The 17,296-nt window shown below is 38.9% G+C and overlaps 1 protein-coding gene across 4 annotated transcripts in view; it reads right to left on the minus strand.

The window, feature by feature from the left end:
• SULF2 (sulfatase 2) overlaps positions 1-17,296 on the minus strand; it is an 86,440-nt gene that overhangs the window by 13,306 nt on the left and 55,838 nt on the right. For all 4 annotated transcript variants that reach the window (XM_088175131.1, XM_088175129.1, XM_088175130.1 and 1 more), the window contains 4 exons: positions 14,032-14,160; positions 13,017-13,073; positions 12,220-12,349; positions 4,150-4,351 (listed from right to left, as the gene is read on the minus strand). In XM_088175131.1, coding sequence (XP_088031257.1) covers positions 4,150-4,351; positions 12,220-12,349; positions 13,017-13,073; positions 14,032-14,160 — 518 coding nt within the window. The remainder of the gene's footprint in view (positions 1-4,149; positions 4,352-12,219; positions 12,350-13,016; positions 13,074-14,031; positions 14,161-17,296) is intronic.

Below are 17,296 nucleotides of genomic sequence, written 5' to 3' on the forward strand. Positions count from 1 at the left end.
ACACAAAGGCCAGCTTCTTCAATGGGATCATCTCTCCAGCAAAATAAGCAGGGGGAAAAGAAAATATGGAACCAGAGGTCAAACAACCAAAATCGACAAAAACGTACCTTAACTGCCATGCTCTGGCATTAATGCAGAATGACTTTTTTCAATAAGCCTTACATTCATTTCACATAGATTGCACAGTCTCAAAAGCCATTTTGCAGACTGTGGGAAGCAGAATAAACACCTCCTCCCACCTGAAACTGGGCCAAGCATGAGATTTTTGTCAGCACTACACACAGAGAGCAGAATACCAGCTGGATTGGCTGGCTTTGCACATTTTCCATGTGTGGGTCAAAGTTTACTGCTGATATTAAGCCAGGTGAGTCACTGCTGAAAGGATAAAAAATGCCACAAAAGACCAGCCCTATTTCAGGCAGCCATTCAGGAAATGTTTGAATAAATGAGAAGGAAACTCCCATCTTTTCCAAAGTAGGAGGAAGTTCTAAAAAACTACACCCTACCAATGAGATTCAAAGTATAAACTCACATTTCTTTAACCATTCCTTCATTTTATCTTGCTCAGCTCAGCCAACAATCAATCAATCAATCTTCCAAGTCCAGCACACCAAGCCAGCATTGTCCCTGCACAGCCAGCACTCAGGTTACTCCTCCTCTGCAGCCAAACTAACACAGCCTTGGCACGATTTGGGGTGCAGTGAGGCAGCTCATAAAGGGCTGCTTCTATTGTTTTATCCTAACATGTTACCCACAGTGCTGACTCACTACTGTGATTGGTATCAAACTTTGAAGTGGTTAAAATATTTAATAAGATCAATATTCATTTGTACTGCGTGCTCCCCATCTGCTAAGTGCACTGCAGGCATAAATATTAATGTTTAATTACTTATTAGTCAATCCTTCCCCAGGAAGGATTACTCTCCAATCCATTTACCTCTGTACATAGCCTAGAAACACTCAATCCAGGGCTCTTAAATTCATCTGGCCAAAACCATCTCTGCTCCTTTCTTCAGGTCACTAAATTCTGCCTTTGGTAAGCTCTCTGAATCTGATGCCTCTCTTCCTCAACAACTACAGAAACCAGCTGTCTTAGACGTGGTATTGCTGAGAAGGTGCAACCTCAAAATTGAGTTGCAAAATGGAGTCCAGAGGAATTTGAACAAGAAAGCCAAGTGCTTTCAGAGCTCTCCTCATCCAGCTGCTGTTGCACCACTTGAGCAGCATGTTTGTCTTCACTGGAACCTGAAAGGAACAAAGTTTTCCACCAATGTCTATGAATTTTGCATTTAGTTGACAAAAGAGGTTTTTTGTTAATTCTTTTATTTAATTACACAAGGTAAAACTGGACACTCTAAAAACATTTAAAAAAAAAACCACCTCTAGTGTCTAGAAATACAGAAGTTTAGTGGTACTTTCTTGTATCCTATTCTCATAACTGCCATTAAAAATCATACTTTGAATGCATTATCTGTAAAGTAATGAACTTTTGTTTAGTAACAAAAACTGTTATTATAAATGTCATTTTGATCCAGCACTGAGACCACCTCAAAAGTAAAATGAATGTCAGTGAAATTAGAATTCGAATGCACCAGCCTCTTTGTACACACCTCTGTTTCTTTATTATTCACTGTGGCCTATCATAATTTCCCTACATGCAACTTAAGAATTCCTTTAATCACAGGCACTTGTTCATCACAGGAAGAAGAGATCAAATCCACAGCAAGAAAAACATAACAGGCCACAACACAGGCAAAGATTTTGAGAGCTCATTATTTACTTTAAACTTTCTACCTGCTGCAAACTCAGTTTGATCTTTCTTATAAAAATAAGAGCATACTAAAGAAATAAAGAGGACAAAAATGCAAACATTCCAGACACCTAAACCCAGACATACCAAATATTAACATTTCTGGGATTCTGGCACTTAAATGCTTTGCAGTCAAGTTGTGTATTTTTACATTGTCCAAATGGCACATATATGACACGGCCCTGTTGTGAAACCTTAATTTAGAAAACACTGTTGCCTGCTAAATGCACTGGTGCACCTGAACATGCATTCTAGACCATGCCTACTCTAGAAAACATTTATTTTATCAAAACTCTGGTGCTCCAGCCCCTGTACAGCAATTTAGTCTGGTCTTTTAGACCATCATATGTAACTGGTTTCAATCTTTATCCCTATTAGGGTTTACAACATGCTTGATGCACCCGAGGTGCAGGGCATCCATTCTGCTTTTCTGCAAATGACTTGCATTGGAATCCAACAAAATGACCTTTTGCAAATCTAATCTCTGTTGTGCACAACAGAAATGAGTGATCAGGGCATTTCCTTCCAAACTCCACTACTGCTTGGAACTGCTGCATTAATGTGGACATGACCCTGAGCCCAGGTAGAAACTTCTATTTTCTGTTTGGCAGTGGTTCAAACTAATGAACAGCATTTACTGGCATTCAAGCAGGGCTGCAATGCACTCTCAGGCACTCATCGAATTCTGAGTAGCAGAACCCAAAGTTGCCCTAACAATTATGCAACCCAGCACACACCACACTTTATCCCAAGTCTCATGGAAAAAAAAAAAAAACCCAAACAAATATGCATAATGAGTATCCAGGTCACTCTTAATTAATCACAGTCCAGTGAGACAGCTTTCCATACAGGCTGTTTAGAAAAACCCTGATATGTTGCCTTAAATTGCACTGCTTTGGGCTCACATCTGGTGTGTGATTTATTAGATAAGTGTATGTAGCAGAAGAGCCAATACCAAAGGAAAAGGTCCAAGCTAAGCTCTTCCCTGCACAGCACACCCTGGACAGGTGTGGGAAGAGGGAAAAACAAAGCATCTGTGGAGGAAAATATTTTACTTTAGACACAAGCAATAGCATTGTGATTGTCAAGATCCTGTTTTATGCTGCTGAAGTTCATGCCTTCAGGTTCAACGAGGCTAATGAGCTGAAGGGTAAAGTTTAAACTCTGTTTCATCTCAGCAGAACTCAGGGAAAAATCACCATTCTGATCCCCCTGTGAGAGGGAGCAAATTTCACTTTTTTCACCTCAACTTCCCACATACAAAAACTAAAGGTAATTATACATTTAACAACCTCCTTTGGATTTTGTGAAAACTAGTTAATGTTTAGAAAGCAACAATGAGAAGTACTTAAGTAAGTGTTAACTATTATCAGATAGCATTATGTTGCCCTCACTCAAATTGTTTTCCTCTCATCATTAAGTGCTTTCCATCTACTGCTGTTGACTCCCCATGACTTCCTTCTGTGACTTAAAAAAATGCAGTTAAATAAGTACAAATTCTATTGTTTTTTTACAGATTGTCGGCTGTACCCCGTATTTAAATATCAAGTACAGTCGAGGGAACCAGTAATATTTTTTTTCAACCAAGAATTTGCTTAGTAACTACTAATCAGCTTGCAAGACAAATACAATGGGAGAAAATAAATTTAAACTCCATGTTTCAAGTCTGTGCCATTATAAAGAAAGACTAATCTGCTACATAATTAAGGCTCTGTATTTGTGGAGTGAGATGAAAGAAACACTACAAGCAACTAATAATTCTGTGTTGCCATTTACTTCTAATCTATATTTAGACTATATACTTCAAATATAGATGTTGGTCTGACTAAGATTTAACAGTCATTAAAATGGGCTTTCTGAAAAAGAACTAATCTGTGCCATGGAAACCAGAAACTCACCCCCTTTGGCAGTTATTTCTGATTAAAGTCAGCCTTGTCTCTGCTGACTGAGCAGAAGAAAAGGATGGTAGAAGCAAGCAGCCTCTGTAACAAAGTACACACGTCCTTATTTAAAAACAAATCACTGAGGTAATAGCTCCAAGCATTGCAGGAGCTACTGAAAACTGAGGTATTTGCTGTAGAACACTGTTTATATTCCATAGCCTATGTACCTGTGCAATTTGCCTTTTCAGCACTGGATTTCCCAGAACTAAACATTCTTCCTAAAGACAGATACTTGCCAATCTGACTGTCCAGTCTGAGCCGTGCTGTTTCACAGCTGAGATACACAGGAAATATGCTACCACAATTCAATGCCTACAACAGCCAAGACAATTCTGTGAGTTAGCAAAAAAACAGCTTACAAAAGGCAGAGATAGAAGATGCAGTGGGTTTGCTTACTTTTCTTGGAGAAGAATTTCTTTCTCTGTCTGATGTGGCTCAGCTTGTATTCATTCTCTTCACAATTGCAGTCTTTGTTATTCTTGTTGTAATACTTGGGCAAAATATTGGAGGTGCCTTTAGTGTTGCTTGCCAAGTCTGCCATTCCCTTGCACTTGTGGAGCTTGAGTTTTCCACTGGCATCTTCCACACACTGCCATTTCTGGAAGAAAAATTTGGTCATTAAAAATCTGTCCCAACCGTGGTCTGTCTAAATGGCCAGCTCCAGTCATTTATCAGATATTCCTTGTAGTAAAATGGGTAAATGTAGCAAATAGTAAGCACCTATTATCAAACCAGATTTTTGTAATCTTCCATTTTCAGACAAAACAGCAACTCTTTGAAACACCATTGTATTTGTTTCTGATTTTGCCTTTTGGAGGCAGAACAATTGAAATTTCTTTAAAAAATCAATACAACAGCTAAAAACACGAAGGTGGCAAGTGACAACTTTCAGAAGCATAACTGTGGCATAAACCAAGGACATCCAAGCCACATCCTAACCCTGAGAGTCTCAGCACAGTGGGACCAAAACCTTCCAGCTTTCTGGGAGCTCTCCAGATAAAATCATATACTGTTTTGGGGTGGAAGGGACCTTAAAAGACCATCTTGTTTCAAAGGATCAGATCAGCTGTGGCAGTCCTTAGCTGCATAAGTTTCTCTCCTAATAGCTTTTCCCATTCAACACCCTTGGGCTTGACTTGTAAGGGTGAGCTGCACTGGATGTCTCTGAAGTGAGAAACCTCTCCCTCTTGCACTCACACTAGAGAAAATACTGACCTGGATCTCCAATTCACTCTGATACTCAAAACCTGGAATAACTTGCTCACAGTTCCTTTGTCAGAGATGCTGGCAGAGTTGGACCAAGGACAAGGGAGTTTAGCTGCCTTCGACTTGGGACAGAAGTCCTACCCACTTCCAAGGCACATTATAAAATTATCTCACTCCTTAATTTATCAACCCTTTACTAGTTACAGAGGCTCAGAGACATATTAAACAAAACCCTTACAGTAGCAGCTGCTACTGCTTTAAAAAAAATTTCTCAGAAACACTCAGCTTCTTCCTGAGTCTTGAGAAGAGTTCCTCCTCTTCCCTACTACAAACTCCTGTAAGGCTGTGCCTCCAGGACTCGTTGGAATATTGAGAATTTTCCAAATAAAAGAACTGAAGTAAAAACAGCAGCACCTTCCAGGGAAGATGATATTTTACAGCAGTCCACAGCTCTACAAGGGAGACTTGGCCACTTCAGTTTGCACAGCAGGATGTGCAAAGGCTAGGACAACAAAGTGTTTATTTTCCATTGACATTCACTCCATTGTTTGCAGGACAGCAAAGTAAGAAAACAAGATCACTGCACTTTTATTATCAGACTTTAATAGGAGTCAAAAGTGAAGTTTCAGATCTGTCTTTTGTGATTTATTGGTACTTTTGTAGCTAGCAGATATCTCTACTGAGATTATGAAAGAATTTAAGTTCTCTTGATAAGTGACATATATCAAGCCAGCAAGAGTCCAGATAACTTCAATAACACTTTGGCAGATTTTTGGAGTTCCTGAATCTCAAAACAAGTCGCACATGATCAGCTTTCAGGATCACATTCTTAGTCCGTGATTGCAGCAAGAAATGACTTGCTGATAACTTCACACATTAAAAATTTTATCAGCCCTGGAACTGATAAAATTAGGAGGCAACAAACCATGAAAATTAAAATAATGATGATTTATTAGGGCTGTTATTTGAGGACTGTAATCCTTACAAGGAACTGTAATTAACAATTAACTGTTTTCCTCCTTGAACTAGAAATAGCCTATAATGATTTTCAGAGGCTATTTTACTTATGGGATTTTTTTTGATTGTTGCTTCACAGTCAAGAAATTTGCATTTCTGCATAAGAGATTTTTTAACTCCTTGTCATTACAGTATTGGCTGTTGCAAGTAGCTTGCTAAAATTTAATAAAAATCCCAACTTTTAAAAATATCCTGATATGAGCACTGGTGTACTTTAGTTAAAAGACTACTGGAGGTCAGGAAACTGGCTTCAGCCTCAGTGAGCTGTTACAGGCTCAGTTTGGAACCTCAAACAAATCAATTCCCCTTTTGGTGCTGCTGTTTTTTCCCTTCACAGCTAATGTAATTTCTGCTAAGACTGCACTGACTTCTTAGCTTGTGCAATGCCTAACACAGCAGCAGCATTTGATACCACAACCCAATTATTATATTATTGATTGATTTTTAATCGTTGTAATCTTAAAATTAGCTGAATACCTGACTCTTCATTTGCATGCTTGTTGTGATTGTCCCATCTGCCTCATGTCAGCCACAGTTCAGAGCATTTGTAGCCCTCAAAATATTCTGTCAATAAATTGTTCATCTATCTAATAATTTCAAGGTTTGAGTTATGTAGTGTGTGACAACTGAAACTGAGCTGAGAGTTCAGAGGTCCAAATCTCCAAAAATCATGGGTCAGTGTAATGGAATTATGCCACGTTGGAATGCAAATCAGGCAGTGGTCTTCATTTACATACTGATCATGTGAAGTCGAGGAAAGCAAACTTAATCCTCTGCCAGTGGATGAATGGGAAGAAGGTACCAGGGGAAGGGATGAACCCAGCAAAAATGTTAGAATGTTAAAGAAGCAAATACCTGTTGGGAAGAACTAAGGAACTGGGCATAATCAGTCCAAAAAATAGCTGAGAAGAGAGAGGTCTGACTGCCTGAATCAGAGAGATGTTGTGAAGAAGACATGAACTGAATAAGTCAACTAGAACAGAGAAGCAGTAACGTGTATGAAACAAAACATGGTAAATTCAAGTTCTAGTACCATCTAGCTGCTAGCAAAAACAAGAGAACCTCTTGCAGAGTAGGATCTTGTGTGTGTCTCTCTGGATTTTGTTACTTTGTCCTCATTAACCCTATGGAAAAGAAAACAAACCACAGCAGAGAAGAGGTAACTAAACTGTAACTGTACTGTACTGTTTCATAAAAGGAAAAAAAATATATCCTGACTACTCATGAATCAATTAGACTGGAAGTTTGAATATTTATAGGCATTAAAGCAGTTTGTCTGTAGCTCACCATCTAATGTAGCAGCAACACTGTGTTCAGAAAGAATCCCCTTAAATTAAAGACAGCTCAGGGCTTCACTTTTAATTTTTCTGTAAGATAAGATGGAATCTCTTTGGCATAACAAAAAACAAACCAAAACAACAAAAACCAGCTGCTGAGACACAGAATGATGAATTAGGGCTCAGCTCTGAAAGACATGTGTTTCAGTGGAATATTTCATAGTAACACTTACATGATTGGCTGTTTTTCCCCAAAGGAAGCAGTGTCAATTGAGAGATATTCACTGAGGAAAATGAGTGAATTGTAGGAACAAATTTTACAGGGAAAGTCAAGGCTACTTATGTCTGATTGGTGCCTCGGGTAATGACTTTGAATTAACATCTGTGATTGCTGTAATGGTAAGAAGCCACTGATGCAAAACCCACTTCATGGTGATAAGGGCTGTGAAGGAAATAATAGGTTTTTAACAGACAGTAAAATACAGTATGTCTTTTTCTGGTAATGGGTCATGTTCAAGGTAAAGAGTGTTACTGGAAGGGAACAAGGCATCTGTTCAGTCTACAACTGCTGCCATTAGGATTCATGTTTCATAGATATTGCAGTCCTAATTTAGTCTTGGATGTAAACTACAGCAGATAGTTTAGTCTGGAGAGAACATGTTATGAAGTGTGGTTTGATTTTTTCTTCCTTTGCAGCATACATTTGAACAAGATTTCTATTCACTGTCAACAACTTGTCTATTAAACCAATCAAGTCCAGACTTTTCTGCTTTGCTAGAAAATAGCTGGGTAGCATGAGTTGTGCAGTGGGAAGTGGGATAAGGAATGAAGCAGAAGCATCAGAACAAGCTTAGCACAGCTGGTGACAGAAAGCACGAGCACAGCAACTAACTTGGCCTGAGGATAGAGGGAAATCTCCAGCTGGCATAGCTTTCATGTTAAAAGGAGGTGTCTGAAAAGTTTTGCATAATATGAGCTTGATAGATTCAGGATACACTGCAAAAGCCACTTATGTGATGGTTTGAGTAGCTGTTCTGTCAGGCTTTGCAGGAGGAAAGAAAAGTTCTTCTCTTGGAATTTTGCTATGAGCTAGGATGAAGATTGCAGAGCAGTCTGGGTTTTCCACTGAGTGTTGGTTGGTGTTAAACTCCCCTCCCTTTCAGGACTTTCTGCTTTTGACGTGTTACAAGCTAGAGGTCTTGATTTAGGAGCATATCATTTGCATCTGAAAACTTTGGGGCAGGTGGTGAACTAAGAGCTTTTAGTTTTCTTGGCAGTGGAGTTAATCCACTATTTATAAATAATTCTTTTGCTGCTCGATGGTTATCATGTCTACCTGTGAGCTCAAGTGTCTCTGAGGCACTCTGAAGTTATTCATATAGAGATTTAATTATTTGATTATCTCTTAAAAAATATTTTAGTGGTTTCCAGGGTTTTCCACAGGTATACACATGACAACAGAATTGCATAATGGTTGGAAAGAACCACGTGGGTTTCCAAGGTCTGGTTGCTACAACCTCAAGTTACAGTCACCCCAGAAAAAGGAGAAAATATAAGTTTTCTATTGCTCCTCCCTTGGCACCAAGCAATGGCTAATAATGATTGTGGTGGAATCAGGAATATGATGTAGAGGCACCACTGCTAAGGAAGGCACACTCTGATCAGAATAATTTTCATCACTGTTTTGCCAGGTTATGTGAGAGAACTGGGGCACCAAGCAAAGAAGTGACATGCTTTTACTTATGGTACCTTCAGGGCAGTTACAAAAGAGAGTATCCCTTCATGATCCTGGTATAGTACAAAGATATTGGAGGGAAGACTCTATGTCAAATCTTTCATTTGCAGAGCACCTGAAAGAAACAAAGTGCAAACATTTGCATTTTGAATGTTCTCCTCTGAAAACTGCCATATAAAATGCTATTTAAAGGCAGTTTCTACTTGTATCAGATTTGCACATAAATAAAGCTTTGAAAATAAAATTAATTTGAAAAGGGAATAATATGAAATCAGGCAACTATTTCTCTTCATGAGTTAGCAGTATAATTGTACTATGCCAGGTCCTGTCAAAGAAAAAATGACTATTTTTTAATTTTGGGAGTTTTTACATGTACTGCATAGATTCCCTGCAGCAGTCAGCACTGCTGCAGGTATTGCACGTTTATCAAATGTGCACAAAATTGGCAACTTACTTAAAGGGAGATTTTGTGCAGCTGTTGTTAGGATACTGTGGGGTTGCTGGGAATACTCTACAGAGCAATGCTGGTATCATAATTGGCTTCCACAAAAGCACATTAATGCAGGCTACCAGATAAAAGTGGGTCAGCTTCCACTCACCAGGCAGCTTCCAATGAAAGGCCAAACTACACTGAAAAGAAAACATTTGTGAGGAAGCCATTAGGTACTAGGATAAACATTTTGGGGTTTTTTTAATTTCATGTGGGAAGAGCTCATCTCTTTTAAATCCTTGAATATAGGTGCTGATCTGCTCTTTTATTTGATTCTACAGTCACCCTTTGTTGGATGCAAATAAGTAATACACACCAAACCCTAATAAATGAAAATGTGGCAACATGATTCCCACTGCTCTCAGAAGAATTTACACATAGAGTGATGCCAAAAAAATTCCATATGTGGACTGTGAAACAAAGTTTTAGACACAACAAATAGCCTCATCTCCATGATCTTAATCTCTTATCAAAACAAATATAGGTAAAGGAGGGTAACAGAGATTTGGAAAAACAATTTTGTGGCAGTAGACCTGTATTCATAAACATGCATGCTCACAAAGCAGAATTTCAAATTCTCCATCTCATATTCAAAATTTTATTTACTTCTCCTTTAAGCTCTGTCCTTATCTCTTGTCCTTCACTCTTCTCACACTTCAGATTCCCTGGGACTGCTCAGACTTCTCTGTGCACAGAACAGCAGGTACCCAAAACTTGTTTAAGTCAAAAGTCCCAACGACTCAACTAATTCAACTAATTAAGCTTTCAACTAATTCTGACCCAGACGGGTACTTACCTTTGCATCAGGATATGAAAATTCACTTCCAAGTACTGTTATATAAATAAATAAATAGATAGATAATAGATAAATCTATAATATATAAATAGAGTGTCCTGCAGGCTCAGAAGACACTTTCTAAATAACCTCTGCACCCACATAACATCAGCTCCTCGAGGCAGTGCTGTGTCATTAGCCTGGGCTCATTCTGCTTCCTGTGCAGAGCAGCAGCAGCAGACAGACAAAAGCCATTTGTCATTTGAGAACTGAGTCTTCCTTCACTCTGAAGAGATTTTTGGGTGCACTCACATTTAGACACAATTTATCCTCAAATAAGCACATTCATCTCTCAGTATTCCTGTTGTCTAGACAGGCTACTAGGACAATATTCTCTAGAGTTGGGGTTAGATGGATTGAGACTCCCTTGAGAGCCCCTCATGGATTTTAATTGACTTGACTGTCTGTCAATTTTTCCTGATGTCCAACGTAATTTCTTTTTTTGCTCAATTTCATCCTATCACTTCCTATTATGCCTGACTGAACTGCTCAAAACAATTCTTCTCCTCTCTGTTTCCTGACAATGAACATGCAGCACAAGCATCTCTTATTGCCACATCTACACTGCAGAATGTACTGGGAATTTTGACTTATGGAGTTGACATTTTATAATTCTCTTGAAGAAAAAACAGTGATGTACAAAAGAAAAAGCTATATTCCTCCACACTACTTACTGAACAATGTTATAGTGCAAACAATAACTTTTCCTCCAGTTCCTCAAATAGCATTCCAAATTTATAAAACATTCAGCTAAAATTTCAGCCCAAGACTTCTGATGACAATAAACTACTTGCATATAGTATTCCTTTAAGTTCAGTATTTTTACAAAGAACAGAACATTGTAACTGCTCTGTATACTAAATCTGACATAGAAGCCACAGGAGGAAAAGAACATTTTGAAAATTCTTATACATATAAATTGGATCCAAACACCTAAGGAACAATGGACTCATTTCACAGGTACACTGAACTACATGATAAGTAGAGCCAGAAGTATGGAGTCTGGCCTTTGACAGTAAAAAAAATTAACAGTTCTATTCCACAGCCTAACTTACCCTGACAGTCCTCTGGGCTGCCAGGATATGAGGTAATGCCAGTGTGACAACAGACACATTAGCATGTGGACCCCTTTGTCCACAGAATGCATTACAGACCTTGGAAAGGGGTTCTCTGCATGAGACAGCAATGACACAGAGTCAATTTTGCCAAGAGTGGTGAATTCTCTGGAGATTTGCCTTTGCACTGCTCTGGTAAATTTACAAAATCCTCTCCTGTGCATGTCAAGACCTTATATTGATACTAGTCTAATTTTTTTTCACGTTAATTTCTTCTATGTAACTTGTATCTAAGGTGAACATATTGTCCTATCTGCCCAAAAAAGTTATGTAACAAGGGAAATGACACACAATCAATGAGCTTTATGCCCATACACACAGCCTGCCTCCAGTCATAAGTCCACGAGTGTTTTCCCAGTGTGTTTTTTGTTTAGGGGAGGGATCTATTGAGTTAACAGAATTTTAGTTTCCCATTATTATATGCATTTCCAAGTCCCAACAACAAAATGAATTAAAGAGAGATTTCAGAGCAAAGCAAGCTGTATGTATTTGAGCAAGGCCAATGTGTTACATACATTGTAGCTTCTCATCACTAATGAATCCCAAACCACTTTCTCTTTGGGAAATAAAACATTCAAAGAGCCTAGGTGGTTTTCTTAATGGGAGTCAGGAATCAATACAGAACACTTGAATCAGCAATTTCCTGACTGACAATCTCATACATGCTGTAATAAAGCAAAGGCCACAGAATGAGCCCTTTGATTTATACACTAGCATTGAGGATGAGGTGAAGGTGTTGAGCTTAGCCCAATTCCAGCTGCTTACTTGCAGTCAGGGTAACAATGCCCTACCTGGCCAAGCTGTTCACAAGCTGTTTGATACTCTGCTCGCTGACAGAGGTCTTTCACACGCTGGTATTTGGGTAGAAAGTTTTCTTCTTCAGCATCTACCTTCTCATTCTCTCTTTTATGCAGCAGTTTACTGGAAAAGAATAAAGAAATTATTCTTATGTTAATATTAACTCCAACATACAAATACAATTAGCTGAAAAGAATCAGAGGAGTAGTTCTTTTCCAAGTCCACAGCATCTCTGGTAGCCAAAACTTAACAGCACAGTAGAAACTAGCACTCAGCCTGTCCCATAACACACAAGTTATTCATGGCCTGCTCTCAGGGAGCATACAAAAACAGAAAATCAAGACACTGTTACATGCCTAAGTGACAGGCAGTGACAACTGCCAATATAGAGAGACCACATCACATTCTACACTTTGCATGTCCCCATTTATGTATAAAGGCAGAGCTGCAGAGGGAATGGCCAGCAGCTGCAGAGAGGAAGGGATATTCATAATCCCATGACACAAGCAGGAAAGTGGGGGACAGCAACTGAAAGCAAAATGGGATGTCTTCCCACCTCTCAATCCAAGTGAGCTGCCGTGCCCCCACCACAAGAGCACATTTATGCAGGCTCTAGGCAGAGGCCATGCATTCCCTCAGTCACACAATCAGAGCCATTAGGCACACTGCAGCCGTGTCCCTGCTGGCACAGCTAAATGGCTTTAGGCTGCACAGAGTGCTGCTTTGGCTTCAGCTATTCAATGTCCTTCTGCTTTAAAAGACCCACATTTGTGATTAACACTTTCCTTACCCTCTTTCCACTAGGAACGAGTCTCTCCACACCTTCATCTTTTTCTTTAAATGAAACCTAGGAGGAAACGAGGAGAGGAAGATGCAATTCCTACAAAACCAGTAACCAAGTTATGCCTCAGGTTTCTCTCCCACCCCTAATTCCAACAAGAAACATTTCATGTAACTGTACAAGAGGACATCCAGCTCTGTGAAGCAAGAACATATGGCTCTCCACTGAAAACCACAGGACATGCTTTTCTCACAGGAACAAAACCCACAACTACTGTACACAGTGCAATCTCTTCAGCATAAGCATGTTCAAGGCACAAAGATTAATTGAATTTTCCTTGTTCTCAAAGGATCACAAATTAAATCAGGATTTCCTGACTCATATTTGGGCTCTTACCCTGCATCTACCCAAAAAGTATTCTATTCTAAAGTAGCTACTCCATTCCCCCTTTCCCTCCACCCAGCTACTTGTAAAGCAAATAATTCTCCTTCCCTTTTTCTGCTGATTTTCTCTTGTAAGCATTCTCTAGCAAGTCTAATTCTCTTCCTCAGTCTTTTTCCAATGAAAGTACTTATGGAAAGTTTTAAATAAAAACTGCAGATTTTAGAGCTAGCCTGTCTTCATATTATAGTCTGATACACAACCAATGCCTTCAATTATTTTACTATTTATTCAATATTAAATGCTTTGCTACAAGTGATACCACAAAGATATTTAAATCTATAACTTACATAGACTACATTTAGTACACACAGATGCCATGTATGCCACACATCTAGAATATCAATGTGCCAAAATGAAAATAAAAAACTGAAGTGAGGGGTATATGCCAAATAGTCTTCAGACTTTCCAGTGGATGATGTACTATCATCCACTGGGAATGGACTGATTTTATTATATAATTTATAATTTTATTATAAGTAAAATTTTATTGATTTCATTCTATTTTCCTTTAAATTTTCTGCATGCTGCTGAACACCTGTTCAATCTCTTGTACAAACACATGCATGTTTCCATTTCTTACCTATTTACTGGTCTCTCAGAATCCAGCAGCTTTAGAATGGATTTACCATCCATATCAGATGGAATATCCAATCCAGCAATATCTAGAATTGTGGGTGCAAGATCAATATTCAACACAATATGAGGATTCCTGAAAAAACACAGGATAAAACAGTTTAAAGTCTGTACAATAATACCAAGCAACTCCAACTTCCAGAGTACAAAGACCTGGAAAGGTTTATTATGTAAATAATAAAATAAAATAAAATAAAAGAGGACACAGCCTGATTCTTTTCCAGGAAGGGCATTAACATATAATATAGAGATAAGTTGCATAACTTCAAGGGGACTAATAAAAATATTTAAAACTTTAGTGCAGAGCATTTTTAAGAAAGCAAAGTAGTTCATAAGGTAAAGTTAGTTAATTTTTGCAAAAGACTGTTTAAAATCTGTTGGAAAAAGTGTTTGGGTGTCTTATAGAATCCAAATGTCTGCCAAATATGCTGATGTCTTTCTTAAAAAGTAGATTTGGCAGGGAGCACGTGGTTGACCTGTTTCAAAATCTGGTATAGAAATGGGTACCTCAGTTCCTTTTACAGTAGGCATGTTCTGAATAAAACATGAGAAATATATTGCTAGGAATAAGTAACAACTAAAAGTGCCTGTTAATTTACAGTGTGAGACAGAAACAGGCATGAAGGAAAAAGCAGCACAGGGGAACAGTTCTGAAGAAAAAAAAAAAAGAGAAAATAACTGCTCCAATTAAAACAATCTTTTGAAGGGCACAAGTTTGCACATTCTGCAAAAACTTACAAATAGCCATCCTCTGGTACTTTGCACAGTATGGCAAATGTTCCTCAGCCACCACAGTTAACTGAGTTCAAACTAACTTCAAATTTGGATGAAGTACTAGCATCAACTCCCCAGCAGACAGACAGCTTCTATCCCCAAATCCCCTGAACTGTCACAGCTAAATATGAACATCTAGCTCTGCTATATGAACTCATATCCATCTAGCCCAGAATTCAGTAGCTAAATGAATGCCCAAAATTTTGAATTATGTGACTTGGTTTTACTATAGGTCTGCTTTTGCAGAAATGTTTTCCATTTATGTTCAAGAACCATAGAGTATCCTGAGTTGGAAAGCACCTACAAGGATCTCCGAGTCCAAATCAGGGCCGTGCACAAGAATCCCAAAACGTGCCTGGAGGCATTGACCAAAACACTTCTTGAGCTCTGGCTCTGTGACTGTTTCCCCTGGCAGCCTGACCATCCTCTGTGGGAGCATTTTCCTAAAATCCAACCCAAACCTCCCCTGTCAGAACTTCATGCTATTGCCTTGGTCCTGTCACTGGTCACCAGACAGAAGGTGTGGCTGCTCACTGTTTTGTTTCCTCTCAGTCTCTTCTTCTTCTCCAGGCTGAAAAAGCCAAGTGACCTCAGCTGCACCTCACAAGGCTCCAGACCCTTCAGCATCTTTGTAGCCTCCTTTGGATGCTCCCTAAATATCTTTGTATCCTTCCAGTAATGTGTGCACCAAACTGTCCCCAGCACTGAAGGTGAGGCTGCCCCAAGCAGAGCAGGACAATCCCCTCCCTTACCTGGCCAGCAATGCTGGGCCTGAGGCTCCTCAGGACACACCTGCCAGGGCACTGCTGGCTCATATTCCACGTTCTGTCACCCAGGACTCCCAGGTCCCTGTGCAGAGCTGCTCTGCAGCCTCTCCCCCAGCCTGGCTGGATCTCCAGCCTTGTCCTGTCACAGCCTGAACACTTCAGCCATGTATTTTTGAGTGTGCAGTTACTCACAATATTACATGTATGAATGCTGTTCATCAGCTGTGTGCTATTGTTTTTCCTTACTTCTTTGAAAAACAAGGATTAAAAATTAAGAAAGGCCCTCAACTTAAAAATGGGGGGGGAAAAAAATGAGCATACTGCTACACAGTGTTCTACAGCATTCAGCATATAGAATCACTGTGTTACTACATCTTTGAGAAAGTAAGCAAACAGGCATTGACAAGAGCATAGGTCATGAATTAAATTGATGCACCTGATTTGATCTTAATTACTAATAATTATGATGTAGCATATTTGGTAACAGAAATGAGAGGTTAGTAATGACTACAGCGATTGCTATTAAAATTTCTCTGGTATCAACAGGGAGTCATGACAATTATTCTGCAAGAAAAACATAAGGTTCACACAAAACATGGATGACTGAAGTTCTACCATTTAAAGAAAACGAGACTGAGAGGGAAGATCAATTTATTATGTGATGTATTCCCCCTCCAAAGTGTTTTATCCTGTTCTTCCTATTTGCTCTTAGTGTGACAGGCTCTGTCCTGCTAAGGATCTGTCAGGCTATTTCAATTCTAACAGAAACATGTTTTCATCTTCAGAAGCCTTTGAAAACTAAAATTCAGTGGGAAGGTTTCAGAGTTTTTATGGATATCTGGGTGTAAAGACCCTGGAAGTACAGCAGACACAGCGTGGCTGGTCTCCAGCCTCACATGTTGCAGAAGCTCAGTCACTTGGGCCATGTTGGCACTGACTCTCCAAGAAGGCCAAAAACTGCAGTCCAAGGGAAAGAGAGCAGGTTTTTAGAAGGCTATTCCAGCTCATTTGAAATTCTGGGTTGCTGCAGACAAAACTCTTTCGGTGCTGAGGTAATATGTTTCCATATGAGGAATCCCTCCCTGCTCTTTAGAGAATATTGTTTTTTCTCACATGCACAGTTGCTGAAAATAAATCAGAAACACAGTGCAAAATCTACAGAATTTAACATTTTTTTGGCCTTCAGATAATGTGAATCAGTGAATTTAACAAGCATATGGAATGAGATGTTTTTAATAACTATTTGCTATCATATCACACACCAGGTCCATTCCTCTGTGGAAAAGAAAAAAATCGAGTGTGGAAGATTGTGTGTGTTAATCATGCTAAAACATGCACACTGATATAAATACTAGAGAGCAATTTATGGCACTCTGTCCAAAATCATTACCTAAGTAAAAATATTTGCTATCTGAAATAATTGCTTAGAAAGTGTATTTACTTATTTTTTAGTTGATCAAAGCTACCATTTTAATTAACAGTTCTACCTCTGCACACTTGTGTGCATCCAACAAACAGCTCCAACCATGCAGTCTCAAAGAATGAACCAAAAAGAATATTTTGTGAATGATAATACATGAACTGAAACAAGCAACTCCAATGTTCAACAATAATTACCTACATTATACAGTATATTTTTAAAATTTAAAGTGACAGTTAAGTGTATAATTT

Source organism: Sturnus vulgaris, chromosome 17 (assembly GCF_052056855.1).
Source record: "Sturnus vulgaris isolate bStuVul1 chromosome 17, bStuVul1.hap1, whole genome shotgun sequence".
In the NCBI taxonomy this organism is placed as follows: Eukaryota; Metazoa; Chordata; class Aves; order Passeriformes; family Sturnidae; genus Sturnus; species Sturnus vulgaris.